Below are 22,371 nucleotides of genomic sequence, written 5' to 3' on the forward strand. Positions count from 1 at the left end.
TGTTTGTTTTGCTCGAATTGTTTTTGTCTAGAATTTTTTTTGTTATAATCATCATAACCCAAATAGCTAGCAGTTATTCTAGTCTATTTAGATCATTGATCATCACAGTGACATTAATGAAATAATTAGTTAGCCAAAATAAAATCTATGCACTCATTTCAACATGAAGGATTTTGGAAGACAATCATTTTTTGGGTTTGCAAGTGAAGTATGAAAGTGAAGATATAGTTCTACATCATAAGATGGCCGGATTTTGGAATGATAGATTGTAAACCTGTTATGATGCTCATAGATAAAATTTTGTGGCTCGTCATGACCTGAGGCTTGACTTTGCAGTCACGTCACGCCTCGCACCATTTAGAACCTTATATGATATTATATCAGTAAATACACAATTATGTGTAAGCCATGAACAAAAACTTGATTTTCTTGTGTATAGGGGAAATACATCACTTAAGTTGACATTTATCAATTCTATATATAGTTGCTAATATAGAAAGTGTTTGAATAGATATTGTCTCATAGTTAATAATGCTCGACAATGCAGAATAAGTGGTTTGAGCCATTTTGAAATCATGATACCATGTCTCTACCCTCAAACTCTTTATTTTTATGATTTTGGTCGTACTATATGTTATTGTATGCATGAATATTTTCCTCGGACAAAATAAAGCAACAATCATAGAAATTATTGATAAGTTATTCACCTGCGTCTATACGCTAGCTCCTATGAATAATGCATCATTTGTGCATTCAATATAGTAGACATATAAACCAACAGTATGTATGTATCTCGTTTTTTTTTTCTACAATAACCACTAAAGTTTGTGCAAAGTCAGTTGAGCACCAAACTGAGGTTGCAAAGTGATGATAGTATGTGGAGCATGCACATATGATGGGGAAAGCTCGAACGAGAAACCTCTTAGAATCATAGCAAGTGCCAATTTTGCTTCCAACATAGCAAAGTTTTGCGCGATGCATATACGTGGACCCCCTCCAAAAGGGAAGTATGATGCTTGTCCCTTTGTTGCCTTTGACACACCTTCTGCAAATCTCTCAGGCTTGAACTCGTGCACATCATCACCCCATGTATCACTATCATGATGTAAAAGCATCATGTGCAAGTAGAGGAGTGAACCGGTTGGTAAGGTTGTGTTTCCTAATGTAGTTTCTTCATGAATCATCCGCTCCAATACTATACCCGCTGGGTATAACCTAAGTACCTCATGCAAAATCATATTGATCTGAAAAATAAATAATTAGTATACACCAAAAATATGATTCTTCTCAACAACAAGAATAAAAAATGGGATCATGTTTTTCTTCATTTGTTGTGAATGGCTTCTGATAAAACCTCAAGAACCCATAAGTGAGGTCTCGAGTTCAAAAAGGGCATCACCTTCTTGAATCTTGTTCTATAAGATAGTGTGATTGGCCTACACATTTTTTTAACGCCATGGTAAAATAAATACTAGTAATTAATACATTATGACTCTATTTAGTTAATACACAGTTTGATAAATCCAAGCCAAGCACAAGAGAAATTACTTACAACTTTTAGGTGACATAATCCATCAAAATGTGGTTTTCTTTCCCCAAACACCTTTAAAACTTCATCTCTAGCACGATCTTGCCAATTTGTATGTTGGCCTAACAAAATCATTGTCCAAATAAGCAAGTTTGCAGTAGTTTCTTGCCCTGCAAAATAAAAGAGTTTGCACTCTTCGATGACTTCATCAATACTCAGCCCAAAATTTTTATCCCCTTGTTGTTTGATCTCTTTGTAGTTCGAATCCAATAATATGCCCAATAAATCATCGCTACTAGTTTCCCCAGCTTTCATTGCTGTTACTCTTTTATTTATAATTTTCTTTATTGATCCCTTTATTTCTCGGTCAATCTCCTTCATCCTTCTATTGCTCTTTGTAGGCAAAAATCTAAGAAATGATAATTAATCATTTAATTGTAGAATCAAACAGTATTTGTGGACAAAATCTCAAAGGTATTATAAATTGAAGCATGCTCACCTTGATCCTGGAATATACACTGATTGTGTAGCCTTAATAACTAACACTGCTTGTTCTTTTTGAAGTTCAAATATTTTTCTTCCTTCCTGATAGCTGCTACCAAATGCTGTACGTGAAATTACATCACTAGTAAATGTTTGGAAATGAGGGTAAACATCAACTTCACTCGATCTTTCTTTTGTTAATTCTTCCCATTTGTTGATCATCTCACTACAGCTTACGTAAAAAGCAGGTAACATATCCTAAAAATATGAAACATTAATGGAATCAGTAATTTACAACATAGAGTTTGTTGGTATTTTTGGTAAGTTAGAAAGAAACATGAATGAACCTTGAGCTTTTCGACATGGAAAGCAGGATTGATTATCTTTCTATGTTTTGACCATTGATCAACCTCAACATTTGCTAGCCCTCTTGCTAGAATGTTTCTTAATGGGTTTCCTCCTCTTTTCTTTAGAAACTGAGAATAATTGGCCAAAATCTCTCGTATTAGTGCCGGTTCTGTGACGTGGACCAAAGGTCGTGGACCCATCCATGTAAAGAAATTCTTTCCTTCACCTATATATCATACAAGTGTAAATTTTCACTCTTTCATTCAATAAGAATTAAGAATCAAGAATACATTGAACATAATATCCAACAGCTTTCTTACCATAAGTCTTTGCGGAGTTGTACAGAAATGGCATGACACGTGGGACGATATCATCGTTGAGATTTATGGGTTTCGATTTGGCAACAGCGGTCATCTGCACCATCTCTTTTATGTCTCCGTATAGAAATTTGTAGGGAGTTCCGTTCAAACCTTGTTTTCTAAGGAACTTGTCCATCTTCTTCGGCTTCAACCAGATCCAGTTGAAAAATCTCCATCCGTATATCATCACTATCACTCCAACAACACATAGCACTGTGTTGATCATACTAAAATTTAGCTCCGTTTCTAGAGGTGGTAGGGCGCTTTTCTTTTCCCTAACATGAAGATAGATACACACTCTATTTATAGGTTCAAGTTATGATACCAAGTGATAGCAGCTGAGTCAAAGAGAAATTGTAATTGATTTTGTATTTTGACTTACGAGTCTTGTTGATGATGAATGAAGGGACTGTATTTATCGATGGATAATGTTCAATCAAGTCGCTTGTGTTCGAGTTATTATAGTTATAATCCATGTGTTATTGTTTTTCAATAGTCTCCTCTACACAAAGAAAGTGAAATTATTTTTACAAATAACTCAATAACATCATTCATTTGTAGTGTGATCAAACTCACTAACATGGATTGTTAACTTAGATCATCCACAATGCATTGAACTCCATAGAATTCAATGGATTGCTACATCATTTTTCTACATTCCATGCAATTCAATCAATTTTTTACAATGCATTCAACTCTACAAAATTCAATAAAAAGTTACAAAAGCTAATTTATAGTATGTATTTAAGATTAGAAAACTTTCATTTTTCCTATTAAAGAGTTCAATGGTCATAAAACTTCAAATTCATTGAATGTCAAGGTGGCATCTCACTATAACTAAACTTGTCATCTTATTCAACCCTTCCATTGAACTCATCATTATGGATGTTTTTATGAATAAAACAATTTAATAATAAACTCCAGAATGACATAACAAAGATGTATGTTTTTGATTAAAATTATAAATTAATAAAAAAAATTCTCATCAAAGTAAAACTCATAATCAGTTTGTATATTTCATCATCTTCGTGATTTTCAAGTTGTGCCGCCACTTTCATGTATTTTATGGGACATAATGACTCAAATTAAGTGCAAGTGTTAATTTTGGAGAGAAAGTACAGAAAACAAGTCTTTTAAGCCAGATATGTAAGTTAATGCAAGTCGAGGTACCAATGTTGTATTTTATTTTTTAGTGTAAACTAAAAATGGAAATTGGGTTGAATGGAGCGTTTCGCCTTTCACTCATTTTTCATCTTAATTTTCATGTTTGTTCTTTTGTTTATGTTTCCTTTTCATGTTTGTACTTGGTCTCTTTGTAGCTTCTTGCAATGAGAGTGCTCCATTTTAATGATATTTGTTTTTTCTAAAAAAAAAAAACTAAAAATGGAAATTTGTCCCTACCTGTTGGTTTGAGATTGACGTCCAACTTGTTGCACAAGTCTTTTCCTAGCGGTCCACAACTAGTTTATACGTTTATATTTTCTTTTCTTATTTCTTTTTTTGAGAACTAAAACGTATATTGTCTTCGAACCACATTTATAATTCCAGTAGAAAATGTGTATCAAATGTCTCCAAGTTTGTTTGTTTATTGAGTAAATTACACGAATCGTCCCTATGGTTTGGAGTAATTTGTACGTTTGGTCCGTAACTTATTTTTTTAACTCGGAAAGTCCTATTGTTTGCTTTTATTACGTGTTTGGTCCATACTGTTTATTTTTGTTACGCGCTTGATCTCTGTCTTACCAAAAAATACTATTATTTAAATAAGAAAAAATGACGGGGTAGGTAAGGTAAGGTGAGGGGTGGGGTGTGTTTATCTAAATAAATTAAAAAATCAATGGCAAAATAGTCTTTTTAGCTAAGGCAGTGACCAAACGCGTAACAAAAACAAACAGTAGGGACCTTTCGAATTAAAAAAATAAGTTAGGGACCAAATACACAAATTACCCTAAACCATAGGGCCCATTCGTGTAATTTACTCTTGTTTATTAAGTACGGTAGACTGCTGAAATAAACTATATTTTAAATCAAAATTTTATTTCGTTTTAATTATATACAACTCGAATATAAAGAGCATCTTGATGATATGATTTTTAAAAACGTTTATACAAAATAAGTAAACATAATAATTGCAAAATAACAATAAATAAAATTATTAAGAAAAAAAATACAAAAATTGTCCTTATGGTATGCATTTTTTCCAACGTTTAGTTCAAACCTTGATTTTTTTTTTGTTTCATGGTCTTTTAAGCCATGTTTCTATGTGGAAATGGTTTCTGCAAATATTGAAATCACTGTAATATCTTTGGGGTATTTATTTTCTAGTTTTCTTTCGCTATTTGAAAATATATTATTTCTTTATTTATTTTAATAATTAAAAATAATATGGGTCCTCTCTCTCTCTCTCTCTCTCTCTCTCTCTCTCTCTCTCTCTCTCTCTCTCTCTCTCTCTCTCTCTCTCTCTCTCTCTCTCCAACCCAAACCACCTGATTGCAGCCCCAAATTGTTCTAAATACTTTATCCAATTTTTTTTGTTGTCATGCTCCACTGCATCTAAATCCTAGTGCGAATTTGTGGTCTTACTCGTTCTTTCCTTGCTCTGGTGGTGATCATTGGCTTTGATGAACTTCATCTTCCCCTTAAAATCCAAAAATCTAGAAATCAAAATTGAGTATTGTTCATCGTCTTCTACAAAAGGATTTCAATGGCTTAGGTAATTTCACAACACGAACCCGTGGTGAAAATCCGACCTGAAACATGGGAATCATTTTGGGGATTTGATTTTTGAGAGAATGAAATAAGCTCAAGACCTACCTCATCTCTGAAATCGTTTCTGGAAAATGCTAAAGCCCTCGTCTCTAAAATGATTTCTGAAAAACATTCAAGCCCTAATTCTAAAAAATGATTTTTGTAGGTGTGTGTGTTAATCTCCGTGTGTATGCGCGTGTGTGTGAGTGCTCACCTCGTTCATCCATGGAGAAGCTCCCGAGATCAACCTTTTTCGACCCTAACAAAAACCAGAAATCGATTTATAGGTTTGTGTTCACCGTGTTTATCTATGGACCCATATATTGCATGTTTCCAGAAACCTATTAACGAAATCAAATATATTTGTGTGTGTTGTGTGTGTATGTGTTTACAGAGATGATCTTGTGTCTTGAAAACATGATTTTTTTCAATCGATTGTCAGAAGAAATTAATTTGTGTTCATCATGTATGTTAAATGTGTTCATCATGTTCCCTAAAAGAATTTATGTGTCTTCAAACAAGTTCCTTCGGGTAGGTACGAGAGAGAGAGAGAGAGAGAGAGTGTGTGTATAGTGGGTCCAAATTAATTACTTGTTTTCTTTTTCATTTAAATTATATATATATATATATATATATATATATATATATATATATATATATATATATATATATATATATATATCATAAGGGAATTAAAGTCATTTTAGTTTACCGAGGGACCAAGACCACAAACAAACTACCTCTAAAGGACCATGAAGCTGAAAAAGTCGAGGTTTACACTAAACATCGGAAAAAAATGCATACTATAAGGACCATTTTTGTAGTTTTGTCAATTATTAATTTATCGAGCAACATGTTCATTTTATTAAAATTTTCAGGGCGGTTGTTATTTCTTCGGTTAGCTTCGATAGACTTGGTAATTTTAGTGATTAAATCTATAATTTAATAATATTTGGTTATAAAAATGTAACAAAAAAAGTATTTATATGAAACTAACCAAAGGGTTTTTAAATTATATAATGTCTTATATAAATTATATTTGAATTGTTATCATATCCTTCATAATATTATAAAATAATATTATAAAATGAGTAAATTACGCGAATGGCCCCTATGGTTTAGTGTAATTTACGCGTTTGGTCCCTAACTTATTTTTTTAATTCAGAAGGTCCATATTGTTTGTTTTTGTTACGTGTTTGGTCCCTATCTTAACTAGAAAGACTATTTTGTCTTTGATTTTTTAATTTATTTAAATAAACACACCCCTAACCCCACCCCCCTCACCTTACCTTACCTACTCCACCAATTTTTCCTATTTGAATAATTGTCTTTTTAGGTAAGACAGTGATCAAACGCGTAACAAAAACAAATTGTAGGGACCTAGCGTGTAACAAAAGAAAATAGTAGGGACCTTTCGAGTTAAAAAAATAAGTTACTGACCAAACGCGTAAATTACCCCAAACCATAGGGACCATTTGTGTAATTTACTCTTATAAAAATAATAAACATGTTGAAAAATTCTATGTTGATAATAGGGTTGACAAATATGTATTACAGAGAATCAACCAACATGTTACCAACCGAACCAATTGAATTGGTAGCCAACATGTTCGGTAGCCAATACGTTTGGTCGGTATTACCATACCAATTAAGTAAATTTGGTACGGTAACGGTATAAAATTTTGAATACCACGGTTGTACCATACCAACCAACTCATATATATATATATATATATATATATATATATGAAGAAATATTAATTATCATATTTTTATGTTTCAGTTAAGAGTAGCAAGTTTGGCATTATGTATACATTACTCGATTACTTGTATATTACTCAAAACAAGAAAACCAAAAACAATTAACTAATCACTTCTTACAATAGTATATATTTTTTTGTTAATTCTTTATATATAATATTTATAATTAAGACGGTGAGACAGCGGTATAGTTACTATATAACAACGTCATAGTTGAATACATTTACTTTGTATTGTGCATGATAGTTATTTTATTTTATATGCATATAAAAGGTGCTAAACATCAATGACAATTTTTTTTGTATAATTTGTTTTCGATTATGGAAATTTTTCTAACCGTTGAGTTGGATGATGATTACAATGTGAAGCCTAATATAGTTAATCATGTGTCAAACTCTTCAAATATAAAAATTAGTTAAAGCATTTGGTATATACCAATACCAATATGTACCAACCAAATTTTTTGGTAGCCAAATAAACTGGTACCAAGTATAGTTGGTACGGTACTGGCAGTTAAATTCTCCTACCAACTATAGTTGGTACGGTACGCGGTTTGAAGAAAAAAAAGTCGGTACCGTACCAATTCCACCCCTAGTTGATAATATAACTTAAAGTAAGGTGATAAATTGTTCGAAGAGAAAGGTTCAGTGATGTATCACGCAACACATGCACATCAGTTTTTTTAAGTCGAAAGTCTTTTAGAAGACAAACAATTGTGAATTGTCAAGTGTTGCGCGTGTTCTTCTTGCCAGAGCCCAAAATGTTTTTTTTAATAAACAACCCCTTAGTTTTGGAAATTCATATATTGATTAAACTAACGAATATTGTAGATTAAACCAACATGTCCGAACTATAAATTTGTGAGAGCTTGGGAACTCCAAATATGTAGTTGTTAATTATGCGTTTGTACGCATATAACTGCGAATAAGCATGCATTAGCAATTTATATGACTGTTGATTCATAAATATACATGCATACATATATATGAATCAACAGTTAAAAAAATTCATCAAATCTTTTTTTAGCTTAAATATAGCTTAGATGTTGCATTTCGTTTATATTTGTGATTTTGATTTAAATTGCTTAAATATGGCTTAGATGTTCCATTGATATCAAATTTGATATAAAAAAAATGATTTGTTTAGATTCACATTGTGAATTTGTTTAGATTCGTATTGTGAATCTATACAGATTCATCCTGTGAAATCTATACAAATTCACACTGTAAAATCCTGTGCGGATTCACAATGTGAATCTGTGTATATTCACACTGTGAATGTATGCAAATTAACACTATGAATTTGTGTAGATTCATACAATGAATTTATACAAAATCAATGATTTATAGTACAAAATCACAATGTGAATCTGTATATATATATATATATATATATATATATATATATATATATATATATAGAGTTAGGTTCAAATGTTTTCACTATCTATTGTGTGCCTGTATGATTGATTCTGGACCAATCATTTTAGTTATTTTAAAAAAGTAATTAATGCTTATTAAATGTTGAAGATGTAATTAATACCTATTATATCTTCAACATGTAATATGCATTAATTACTTTCTTAAAATAACTAAAATGATTGGTCCAGAATCAGTCATACATGCACACAATAGATAGTGAAAACAAAATAACCTAACCCTATATATATATATATATATATATATATATATATATATATATATATATATCAAATTTGATATCAATGGAAAGAAAATAAAAAGTTATGAATTTCTATATTTTTAGAATTTTTTTTCGATAAATAATAAGATTTAAAACTTGAAAAAATAATGTTTCTTTGGTTCTATGGTTTAAAATAGTTCCTTGTTGAACATTTGCCTATATATATATATATATATATATATATGTGTGTGTGTGTGTGTGTATGTGTGTGTGTGTTCATTTGTTGTAGATATTTATTGCATGGATATAGAAATCAATGTAGGACAATCATTTCAAATGATTAATTTTGTAATCTTACATGTTAATTAATATTTTTAATTTAATTAATTTGATTCTTATCCTAATCAAATCTCTTTATACTAGGCAAATACTTATGAATATGTTAATTATCATTATATAAAACCCTAAGCCACTAGAAGACACGAAGCCATCGACATCACTTTCTCCCTTCTTCATCTTAACATCGTCGGCCATATAATTACCCAATTCAATTGACGGCAAAAAACGACAAAGTCCCTCTTCACCGTTGGTTCGTTTTAGATAAATCGAAGATAAAATACATGAATTATGTCGGCGAGCATCACCTGCCCGTCATTAATCATCTTCACGCATCACAAGTTGCCATCTTTGGAAAATTATCCCTAGTTAGAGTTATAGGTATGGTTGTATTGAGTTTTGATTTTTGTTTTTCTCGAGAAAAACATATAGGAATCAATATTAATTTTTTTGTTGTTGTTGTACTTCATCAGTTGTTAAGAAAGAATATAATCACATTCTTTCAGATGAAGACTGATAAAATCTATGTCATTTTGAGGAGAAAAGAGACCAAGGTACACTACTGAAGCATATGATTGACCAATCTACCCCAACTATCTAAGCATGGAAAAAGATCATGAGGTACTCTCTTCTTGCATGTTGGTTGATACATAATGAGAAGTTGATACATAATAAGAAGCTTATTTGTTTCCTTATGGATTATACAACATTTTAGTTTATTGATTTTGGGGAATTTAAACTAAAATTGTGGAATGAGGCTACTAGATTTGGATTAAGTTTGGAATTGCATTCGGTTTCTTCAATCTCATCTCAACGTCTTTTATTGTTGGTATTAAATTAGGTCAGATAGATTTTGTATTGTTTGTTCCTATGCGATTCGAAATATTTTAATTTTGTTTTTGCAAATTGGATTTAGCTTGCAAATTGCAATTTATGTTGCATTGACAATACCACCACTGTAGTAGAAATTAAGATTTCCTTTATTACATAGAGTTTGTGTTTTATATTTTCTTTATGGTGATTTTTTTTTTAATTAGTTGTTTGTTTCATAGATTTCATAATTTTTGAGTTATTTGTATTAAGTGAGATGCTCTCAACATTTAGGAAGAAAGATTAATTTGATTTTTTATAACGCCTGTAAGTTAGAGCTAAATGATTTATATGATATTTATATACTTCATACATGTTTTATGGGCAAATATTATGGGATTATAGTATTTGTATAAAACTGTATCATAAAATTAACGAATTACATTAAATACACATTTTTATAGAAGATTATTGAGGATAAATAGTATTGATGAAAGTTGTAGTAGCCGTGATGAAGATTTCGTGTGTATAAAAAACACCGACATATGATTTCGTATAAGAAAGTTATGATTTTTCTCTCAGCCCGACACAACCATGTGTGTAATAAAAAGTGAATCAGAGATCGGTTGCTTTTTAGACAATGCAATATAAACAACAGTTAAAGATATCCTAAATACGAACTCATTGATATTAAGAATGCCGAGAAAAGAGTTCGTATGAAGAAGTTTTGAATTTCGCAAGAATTCTAACAGTCTAAAACGGTCCAAATATGAATTTAAAATGGAGTGTCAATTAGATGTTGAGACCTAAAGGAAAATTGTAGTACTCGTCAATACGGACGTGTAAATATAAAGAACATTGAAAACGGAGCTTGTATGCAAAAGTTATGACTATTCGAAGATTCGCGAAAAATAATTGTTGGGAGTGATGTGGCAGCACCAGAGTGCTCCATGTGGCAAAGAGAAGGTCGGACCCTTCCACTGACATGATGACATGGCACCATGTGGTGACATGGCCCAATACGACATGTGGCACCAACCCAATCCAGATGCATCAGCTGAAGACGCGGCATGCCTATGGATAGTGTGTGGAGCGTACCTTATAATCTCCTATAAATAGATGGCGAAAATTCTTTATTTTTCACATCTTTCAATCCCTCTCTCTTTCTTAAACCTTTTCCTCCCTTTGATTCCAACTTTTTTCGAGCTTCTGACCACTTAAGCAAGACTCCGAGGTATTTAGGAGCTAACAAAAAGTAGATTTCGGGTCGAGATTCTACCTTTGAGTTCTCGTTTTTCACTAGAAACTCTTTAAGTTAAGCTAATTTATTATGCTTTAAGTGTAACTTATGTTTAAGTTTATTATCGTTATTATGAACCTATAAACAATATTTATTGGTAATTCCATGTCATGCTACAATGTTTCTACCCACAACTCTTTATTTTTATGATTTTGATCGTGCTATATATTATTGAACGCATCAATATTTTCCTCGGACAAAATCTAGATGACAATCATAGAAATTTTTGATAACCAATTCATCTGCGTCTAGATGCTCCTATGAATAATGCATCTATTGCGCATTAAATATAGTAGACACTAGTTGTGAGACCCATGTATTACATGTGTTAATTTTAAAAAAAAAAGTTAAATATAAAAGTCTAAATATTTGAGAACTTTGAATTTATAAGAAAATAAGAAAAATAATGAATTATTATAATGGAAATGTTTTTTATCTTTAAATTTAAATAAATAAACAAAAGAAACTAATAAACTTTAATTTTGGGAATTTTGAAATTAAAATTTAAGGTTCATTAATAAAATTGATATTCATTTATTGCAATTATTACATTAAAATATTATGTTAAATTTAATAAAATAAAAAAAACTCATAAAATTACTTGTTGAAAAAATCAAAATAACCATAAAATGAAATTTAACAAATTGAATGAGAGTATCACAAATGGCAAAAAGAACATTTATTTATTAGAATAGATATAAACCAACATTATATATGTATCTCCTTTTTTTTAGAATAACCACTAAAGTTTGTGCAAAGTCAATTGAGCACCAATCTGAGGTTGCAAAGTGATGATAGTATGTGGAGCATGCACATATGATGGGGAAAGCTCAAACGAGAAACCTCTTAAAATCATAACAAGTGCCAATTTTGCTTCCAACATAGCAAAGTTTTGGCCGATACATATACGTGGACCCCCTCCAAAAGGGAAGTATGATGCCTGTCCCTTTGTTGCCTTTGACACACCTTCTGCAAATCTCTCAGGCTTGAACTCGTGCACATCATCACCCCATATATCACTATCATGATGTAAAAGCATCATGTGCAAGTAGAGGAGTGAACCAGCAGGTAAGGTTATGTTTCCTATTGTAGTGTCTTCGTGAATCATCCGCCCCAACACTATACCCGCCGGGTATAACCTAAGGACCTCGTGCAATATCATATTAATCTGCAAAAAAATTATTAGAATACACCAAAAAAATATGATTTTTGTCAACAGCAATAATAAAAAATATGATCATGTTTATCTTCATTTATTGTGAATTGCTTTTGATTAAACCTCAAGAACCTATTAGTGAGGTCTGAGTTCAAAAATGGGCATTACCTTCTTGATTCTTGCTCTATAAGATATTGTGATTGGCCTACACATTTTTTTACCCCATGGTATAAAAAATGTAGTACTTGATAAATTATGATTTTATTTAGTTGATATACAGTTTTATAAAATCCAGGCACTAGAGAAATTACTTACAACTTTTAAATGACTTAATCCGTCAATATCTGGTTTTCTTTCTCCAAACACCTTTAAAACTTCATCTCTAGCTCGATCTTGCCAATCTGTATGTTGGCCTAACAAAATCATTGTCCAAACAAGCAAGTTTGCAGTAGTTTCTTGCCCTGCAAAATAAAAGAGTTTGCACTCTTCGATGACTTCATCAATACTCAGCCCAAAATTTTTATCCCCTTGTTGTTTGATCTCTTTGTAGTTCGAATCCAATAATATGCCCAATAAATCATCGCTACTACTTTCCCCAGCTTTCATTGCTGTTACTCGTTTATTTATAATTTTCTTTATCGATCCCTTTATTTCTCTGTCAATCTTTTTCATCCTTGTGTTGCTCTTTGTGGGCAAAAATCTAAGAAATGATAATTAATTGTAGAATCAAACAGTATTTCTGGACAAAATCTCAAAGGTATTATAAATGGAAAGCATGCTCACCTTGATCCTGGAATATACATTGATTGTGCAGCCTTAATAACTAACACTGCTTGTTCTTTTTGAAGTTCAAATATCTTTCTTCCTTCTTCATAGCTGCTACCAAATGCTGTACGTGAAATTACATCACTAGTAAATGTTTGGAGATGAGGGTACACATCAACTTCACTCGATCTTTCTTTTGTTAATTCTTCCCATTTGTTGATCATCTCACTACAGCTTACGTAAAAAGCAGGTAACATATGCTACAAATACGAAACATTAATGGAATCGGTGATTTACAACATAGGGTTTGTTGGTATTTTTGGTAACTTAGAAAGAAACAGGAATGAACCTTGAGCTTTTCGACATGGAAAGCAGGATTGATTATCTTTCTATGTTTTGCCCATTGATCAGCCTCAACATCTGCCAGCCCTCTTGCTAGCATCTTTGTTAATGGATTTCCTCCCCTTTGCTTTTGAAACTGAGAATAGTTGGCTAAAATCTCTCTTATTAGTGCAGGTTCTGTGACGTGGACCAAAGGTCGTGGACCCATCCATGTAAAGAAATTATTTCCTTCACCTATATATCATACAAGTACAAATCATTACTCTTTCATTCAACAATCAAGAATACTTTGATCATAATATCCAATAACTTTCTTACCATAAGTCTTCGCGGAGTAGTACAGAAATGGCATGACACGTGGGACGATGTTGTCGTTGAGATTTATGGGTTTCGATTTGGCAACAGCGGTCATCTGCACCATCTCTTTTATGTCTCCGTATAGAAATTTGTAGGGATTTCCGTTCAGACCTTGTTCTCTGAGAAACTTGTCCATCTTCTTCGGCTTCAACCAGATCCAGTTGAAAAATCTCCATCCGTATATCATCACTATCACTCCAACAACACATACCACTGTGTTCATCATACTAAAATTTAGCTCCATCATTAGAGGATGTAGGGTGGTTTTCTTTTCCCTATCTATGAGGATAGATGCACACTCTGTTTAAAGATTCAAGTTGTATAACAGGTAAGTCAAAGAGAAATTGGGGATGATTTTGACTTTTGAGTGTTGTGATATGACTGAAAGGACTGTATTTGTCGACGAAAAATTATCAATCAAGTCCGTGTAGTGTTTGAGTTGTTATAAATTATACTTCATATGTTGCGGTTGTTTTTCAATACTCTCCCCTAAACAATGCTTATTATAATAAATAAATAATGTTACATGATCATACATTTACACTTTTACAGTCATATCAATAACATAAGTAACCAAATGAGATGAAATTATAATTTTTTGAATGAACCAACCGTAAAACGAATCTTTCATCGACTAAACATGAAGTCCAGGGACCATACTTTTATTATACTATTTATAAAAATAAAAATAAAATAAAAAAATAAAAAAAAAATCTAACATAGAAATAATAAAATATTGATAATAGGACATAATTATTATTTTCAAGGGCCGACTGCTTCCGTGATGAAACGAATAAAATGGCGTAGCATATGGACACGTGGGTACCCATGAATCTAACCTATCATAGAAACTAGAAAGGCTTCTAGAAAAATACATTGTATTATATTATTTTAATTTAATTAATTATTATCAGCTTAAATATTAATTTAATTTCACATATGCGATACAACAAATAAAAAAAAAAACACGAAAGACGTTGATTTATATAGACAAAGTCTTAAAATATATGGTTGTTTTTTAGTCATTACGAGCCTTCATGTGATTGTCGGTAAGAAAGCTCGTTATCCATAATTTAAGCTTTGATTTTTAAACTCTAAACATCAACTTCTTTCTTTTGTTAAAACCATGCCAAAAAATTGTTAGAAAATAATTTGTACATAATAATTATTTTATTTTTCTATTATTATTAGCTTATTAAAACATTATCATTTTACTTAATATACAACTATAAATTAATTTTTTTACAATGCATTGAACTCAATAGAGTTCAATATAATATATACTCCCTCCGTCCCAATTTTATTGTCCATCTTACTATTTTAGTTTGTCCCAAAATTATTGTTCACTACCAAAAGTAGATATACATTTTTACCATATTACCCTTAACATTTAATAAAGTAAACATCAAAAATTACAAATACACATTTTCCATTGTTTTAGAAAAGGGCAAGAGGGTCATTTTACTCAAAAAGACAAAACTAATGATTGCTTTTCTTAATCTATATGTTTTTTGTCTGTGGACAATAATTTTTAGACGGAGGGAGTATTTAATAGTTAAAATGTTTTTTTCCATTGAAGAGTTCAATGGTCAATGAACTTCATATCTATTAAATGTCAACATTGTATCTCATAATGGTAGAGTTTAATCCATTAAATGTTAATTAGGTATGTCAGTTCATTCAACTCTCATATTGAACTATACATTATGGATGCTCTTAATACCATTATACCAATTAGAGATGGCAACGGGGGCGGGATATACAGGGGACCCCAATCCCCATCCCCTTCCCCGAATTATCATTCCAATCCTCATCTCCATCCCCATCCCCAACGGAGAATATAAATAAACTTCCATCCCCATCCCCACCGGGGACTGGGGATCCCCAACGGGGAATCGGGGATTTTTTTCCTCTTTTAATATGAATATTTTTTCATAAAGAAAACTCTAAATTTCAATTTTTCTAACAGAAGTTTAAAGATATTTTCCAAAATATAAAAATATCCTTAGATTGCATAAAAAATATAAACAATTTTTCTACCAAATTTAAATATATACATGAAAATCACGTAGAAAAACTTATCACAGTGATATTTGAGGTAAAACAAATAAACCAAATAGAAAAGAAAAATTATACACGAGTTTAAGTTAAATAAAATAAAAAAAAATATAATTTCAACCAAGTAATTACTAATGAGTTAGGTTACTTGGATCAAAATTTATGTATTGTAAATTTTACTATAAATATATGTTTTGTATTATTTTTGTATATTAATATGTACCGGGGCGGGTCCAGGGTCGGGGATTAGGGTTATCCCCATCCCCACTTTTTTTTTCGGGGATTCCCCATCCCCGTCCCCATCCCTGGTCAACTTGAGGATTCCCCAATCAAAACAGGTGCGGATTTCGGGTTCCCCATTGAGTATGGGGATTTTTGTCATCCCTAATACCAATTAAGATAAAAATTACTTACCGCAATACAAGATATTTTATGTCGCATATTTTAGCAAGACTTGGTTTGTTAGTTTGATTTTAGGGGTTAGGGATTTGTTTTGGTTGATTTTATATTGCCAATTTATATTTTTCTTCTTAATTATCAATATTTTTTTAATCCATGAAACTCTAATGAAATTTTCACATTTCATGAATTATTTATCAATATATTTATCTATATAATGTCTTTCGTCAAGCTATATTGATTTTAATCATTCAATATGTAATTGCTATATGTTTTTATTATGGTTATTATAAAAGTGGACAAATCTGCACAAATAATCCCTATAGTTAATTAAAAATTGTCACTTTTGTCCAAAAATGTTTAGAATAACACCAAATATCTAAACTTTTCATTTTCTTTCGAATTTGAACCAATTTGCTTTAAACTTTTTCATAATGACGATTTTGTCCTTACTTTTTATTTTTTCAATTTTTTATTTATTTAACTACTTTTGTGATTAAAAGAAAATATGATCTCTCTCGTACTATGCAAAAGACCACCACCACCGGTCAACGTCACCGTTGTTGCCGACATTGATGATTCCTTAATAACCTTAATCGTCGGAAACTTTAGCCGTCAGAAAGTTTACCTAGCTCCGACCAACACCACACACATACATAAATCTTTGTCTCTCCAGATGAACACAGAAAAAAACCAGGAAATCTAACATACAAGAAAACATAAAAAACCCAAAAATCGTATGTACAAGAACACAAACATATGAACATGACTCATAATACACACATACTCTGATGAACCTAGACTTGATTAAATACAGATGAGACTAAACACATACATATGTTCAAGATCTGGTATACAAAATCAAAAATCTGATATACAAGACCCAACACACAAACCTAATTCAACACACAACACTCGCCGGAGCACCAACATCATGCTGGAGCAACATCATCTTTAATTTATCTGATGTTTAAAGAACAAAACCAAGAGTTTCCAAATCTTCACGTCATCTACACGTTACCTGAACTAAGGTTTTTTAGGCTGACAGCTATGGTGGTCGTCCGATTTTTCAGATCGGTCTCAAACCCACCCTTGAAAAATCAAAACCATAGATCAGAGATATTGTGAAGACGTTAACGTTTACAGATCTAGACAGAGGTGGCGAGATCGGAGATCAGAACAAGGGTTAACTGTGACATCTCCAAAATCACGGCCATAAAAGACCGATTTTGTTTATGCTTTGTTTGAAAATCAGAGTAACATTTTAAATAAAAGTGTTGCGGAATTTGTCCCAAAACAAAATATGATAAAGATTTATCAAAAGCATTTCCATATAAATGTATTTCATTAAAAGACTTGGGATGTCATGTTCGTACAGATCAAAAGCATAAACAGTACACTATAAGCCTTACTACATTATTTCATATCTACAGGCCTATATCCGTAATCCCTCGTTCAAACATCATATCTATGCTCAAGCGCCACTACCTATAATACATAAAACTGAGTGGGTCAGGCTGGAGAGCCTGGTGAGCACATAGGGTTTTCAACCCACAATAAATAAGTTAATTATTTTCATCAATCAACGATAACCCGATTACCCGTTCCCGTTATCCTCACTTTACGTCCCTAAACACCTATCATAAGGGACCTAGCCTAAGGATCATCATCGGGATGCACACTACTGCTAAGGGGATTCCTTAGCAATAAATGTCCTAAAGGCAACCATGTGGGGGATGGAGTACACCGGTGAACACATCGTTCACAAACACCTACAGGTTGCGAGCCTGCTAGTGTCCCACTAGACTGTCTAGAATAGTCCGTGGTCGTCATCCATACTCCGCTAGATGACAGAATCAATAACATCAACATCGAGGCCTCTCATCATTTTTATCACACATCACCTATTACATCTACCCATGTTTTACCCCAATATTTTTGTAGATATAAAATACATATACAGTTCAAATCATTGAAAACATGTATAACAATGTTCATCCAGCATAGATAGCAAGTATTCAGATAATATGCACACATAGCACGTACTTTATGTAAAATACTTCATATATATGTGTAAGCTGAAAGTAACTATGCACTCACCTGAGTAGGTGGTGACTCGGCGCTTGGACAGCACTTTGTTACTCTTAACACACTTTTCCTTCGGCAAAACCTAGTATCATTGCCACTAGGGTTTAGTCTAATATTCACCGCGACTAATTAATAGTCTAGTTATTATTACTATTATATAAGCGTTAAACGATACTTATATAACCCATAATAATAGCCCAAGTACTTATTATAAGGTCCTAATAACATTACTATATTAAAACATAAGCTAAACTAAAGATAGGTTAGGCGTAGCTCACTTACAGCGGGTTTTCTCGAAAACCGGGCTTCGCTGGAGCAACGTTCCCGAGCCGAAAGGCTCTTTTCTCGGGACTTCGGGAGCCTCGGGGCTTCCTTCGGGTGCTAGAGGGTTTACCTAGACCTTAGGGGGGTTAGGATAGGCTAGAGAGAGAGTATAGAGAGAGAAAGAAGTGGGGAAAGGTGTGAGAAAGGAGAGAACCCGACACTTCTATATATAGGGTGAAATCCTGACGGACTCGGCGAGTCGGTGCCACGTGTCATCACCTGATGGCTTTCCTTGGGGAGAAAGCCTTGGCCCATATTCAGCCACGTCACCCCTTTTGCAGCAGCACCCTGCCGACTTCTAAACCCCGTAACTTTCGCATACGAGCTCCGTTTTTGACGTTCTTTTTTTCCACACGTAGGTAAAAACAAGATCTACAACTTTCATTTAGACTCCGTCGGCTAATTCTCGACCGATATCAAATTTAACAGTAGGAGGCGTTTAGACTGCTAAATGACCGCGAAGAATTCGTAGCTCCTTCATACGGACTCCGTTTTCGTCCATCTTTTTACCGTTGAGTTCCTATTAATGAGATCTTCGACTCTCATTTAGGTCGCGTAAGCCAAAAACCGCTCGAACTAAAATTCGAGTTTCGGGTCGTGCACTGCTAAGCCGAATCTTAGAAAAATCATAACTTCTTCATACGAAGTCAGATTTGGGCGTTCTTTTTATGGATTTTCTCGGTTTAACATATTTTACGACTTTCATTTAGATCACTAAGGCTAAAAAGTCATCCATCGTAAATTCACTATTTACGTCTCCCGGTGCCGTGCCGGTTTTGCCGTAAAACTTCGGCGAGCCATAACTTCTTCGTTATAACTCGGATTTTGGCATTCTTTATATCCACGGAATCCTTGTTTCTACCACTACAACTTTATGTAAAGATATCGGACTTATCTCATACTTTAATTTTGAAACTTATTTTTATTCTTTATTAATTATACATTTATAATTAAATAATAAGCACATAAATACACTTATAATTCACATAATACTCAAATATTTCATCTTTATTATTTCAAAATGAGTTGCAATAGTTGACCTAGACTATTACATCATCTAAAAATGCTTAGCCCTAAAACCCGGACATCACAATTCTCTCCCCCTTAGGATGATTCCGTCCCGGAATCATGCATCAGCAAACAGATGTGGATAGCGACTCATCATGTCATCCTCTGTTTCCCAAGTGAGATTCGGCCCATTCGAATGTTTCCATCGGACTAGCACTAAGTCGACCATCTTGCGTCGTAGCTTCTTATTCTTATGGTCAATAATTGCCTCAGGCTCTTCGATCAACCTCTTATTCTCATCCATCCTTAACTCTGAGATTGGAATTATGTCGGGAACTTCTCCCGCGAATTTCCTCAGATAACACACATGGAAGGTGTTATGAATACCATTGAGTTCTTCAGGCAATTCCAGCTTGTAAGCTTGGTTCCTAATTTTTTGAAGAACTTTGAACGGTCCAATAAACCTTGGTTTCAACTTTCCTCGTTTCCCGAATCCTATAAGTCCCTTCCACGGTGAGACTTTTAGCAAAACCGAATCCCCAACTTCGAAGGTCATCGATCGTCTTTTCTTGTCAGCATAGCTCTTTTGACGATCCTGAGCTGCTAACATCCTTTCCCTAATCACCTTTAGTTTCTCAGCAGTCTTATAGACTATCTCGGGGCCCATAAACTGCTTTTCTCCGGCTTCAAGCCAAAAAGACGGCGTACGACACTTCTGTCCATACAAGGCTTGATAAGGTGCCATCTTGATGCTCGAGTGAAAATTGTTGTTGTACGAAAATTCTACCAGAGGTAAGTGCTCATCCCAGTTCCCTTGGAACTCGAGGGTATATGCTCTCAGCATATCTTCCAGTGTCTGAATCGTTCTTCCGCTCTGGCCATCGGTTTGTGGATGGTAAGCAGTACTCAAACACAACTTCGTTCCCAACCCCTCTTGTAGACTCCTCCAAAATCTTGACGTGAAACGACTATCACGATCTGATACGATCGTAAGAGGTACACCGTGAAGTCTTACAATTTCCTTCACGTAAGCATTTGCGAGCTTATCCACAGACCATTTCTCGTTGGCTGCTATGAAGTGTGCACTCTTGGTGAAACGATCCACGACTACCCAAATCATGTCGTGTCCGTTCTTCGTCCTGGGTAGTTTAGTCACAAAATCCATGGTGATGTCTTCCCATTTACCCATGGGTACAGGTAAAGTTTCTAAACTCCCATACAGTTTCTGATGTTGTGCCTTAACTCTCGCACATGTTACACACTCGGCCACGTACTTCGCAACATCGAGCTTCATCGTTGGCCACCAGTAGTAGGGTTTTAGGTCCCTATACATTTTAGTGCTACCGGGATGAATCGAGTACATGGTCTCGTGTGCATCTTCTATCAGAAGATCTCTCATTCCTCCCGTCTTAGGTACCCTAATTCGATCTTGGAATACCTTCAGTCCTCGGTTGTTTGTACGAATACTAACGTTTTGCCCAAACGTTCTTCCTTTCGATCATTCTTCTCTAAAGCTTCTTCCTGAGCTTTCCTGATACTTCCCACAATTGTCGAGACGACTTCAATTCTCAACGCTCTTGGCCTTTTCCTTGTTGCTGCCACTGTTGTGAACCATCGCCACCTCCAAAGGCTGCTTTCGTCGACCCTCTCTGTCCAGCCACCACTCTAATTTGAAGGTGATTACCTTCCCCTCTTATTTGCTTCGTTCGATCGAGACAAGAGACTCATTGTGAATCTCCATTTTTGTTTAAGCAAACCTCCATTTTTGTTTAAGAAAACCTATAAGTCGATGTGGACTCAATCCTATTGATGAGATTGTTTCCAATCGATGTGGTTGCTTTGCGTTAGAATGTGTGTGTCTGTGTGTTTGGGTTTCAATTTCTTTCTATTGCTTGACTTTGGCTTTTGTTCATCAATTTGGGGATATCAAAGATAAAGTCCATGAGAGAGAGAGAGAGAGAGAACAGTGGGTGGGGTGGGGATATTTTTTTCTTTTTTCTTTAATCTTTAATTAAAACAACATTAGAATAATTATAAAAATACAAAAAACAAAATAAAATGGCATAATCGTCTTTTTAAGTTTTTTTTTTTTTGACCAAAAACCCAGAAAAACCTTGATTTTGGACCTTCCATGCAAATCGGAAACTTTTTGGACCTCATCCAAAGGTTTTTGAAAACCACAAAGACCAAATTTACAGTTTTGTCTAAAATGAAGTATAATAGTTTAGAAAGCTCACGAAGAGCATTATTTTCTCCTTTTAATATGAATATAAAATAAAATGTATTCCATAAATGAGTTACATATATACATATGTGTTTCCTTTTAATGCCTGTAGGTTCAATTCATTTGGAGCATCTTTGTACTTTCATTGGCTCTTGTTTGGTCGACGTGTCGAGCGGTGATGCTTCAATTAAATTTTTGGTTAGCCATGTAGAAATTTCTAACCGTGAATTCCAGAAAATCCATAGATACAATTACTTTTGTTTGTATCATTTTTTAGTTTAATATTTTAATGTTTCCTTCTTATTAATATTCTTTTTGAAAACATGAAAACACTAA

The 22,371-nt window shown here is 33.3% G+C and overlaps 2 protein-coding genes across 2 annotated transcripts; both read right to left on the reverse strand.

Annotated features, from left to right (window-relative positions):
- Positions 1-669: 669 nt before the first annotated feature.
- On the reverse strand, positions 670-3,094 carry LOC145092235 (cytochrome P450 CYP72A219-like). The gene is made up of 5 exons (XM_079030166.1): positions 2,680-3,094; positions 2,359-2,585; positions 2,028-2,269; positions 1,553-1,937; positions 670-1,244 (listed from the first exon to the last, which is right to left on the reverse strand). Exons 1-5 carry the CDS (start codon positions 2,942-2,944, stop codon positions 819-821), a joined length of 1,545 nt encoding a protein of 514 aa, XP_078886292.1. The 5' UTR covers positions 2,945-3,094; the 3' UTR covers positions 670-818.
- Positions 3,095-11,978: 8,884 nt separating this feature from the next.
- Positions 11,979-14,344, reverse strand: LOC145092237 (cytochrome P450 CYP72A219-like). Its single transcript, XM_079030167.1, has 5 exons — positions 13,896-14,344; positions 13,585-13,811; positions 13,254-13,495; positions 12,786-13,170; positions 11,979-12,482 (listed from the first exon to the last, which is right to left on the reverse strand). The coding sequence occupies exons 1-5, from the start codon at positions 14,179-14,181 to the stop codon at positions 12,057-12,059; spliced, it is 1,566 nt and encodes a 521-aa protein (XP_078886293.1). The 5' UTR covers positions 14,182-14,344; the 3' UTR covers positions 11,979-12,056.
- Between the last annotated feature and the right edge of the window lie 8,027 nt (positions 14,345-22,371).

The sequence above is a fragment of the Lactuca serriola genome, chromosome 3, assembly GCF_051521515.1.
Source record: "Lactuca serriola cultivar US96UC23 chromosome 3, Lser_US96UC23_V15, whole genome shotgun sequence".
NCBI classification, from domain to species: Eukaryota; Viridiplantae; Streptophyta; class Magnoliopsida; order Asterales; family Asteraceae; genus Lactuca; species Lactuca serriola.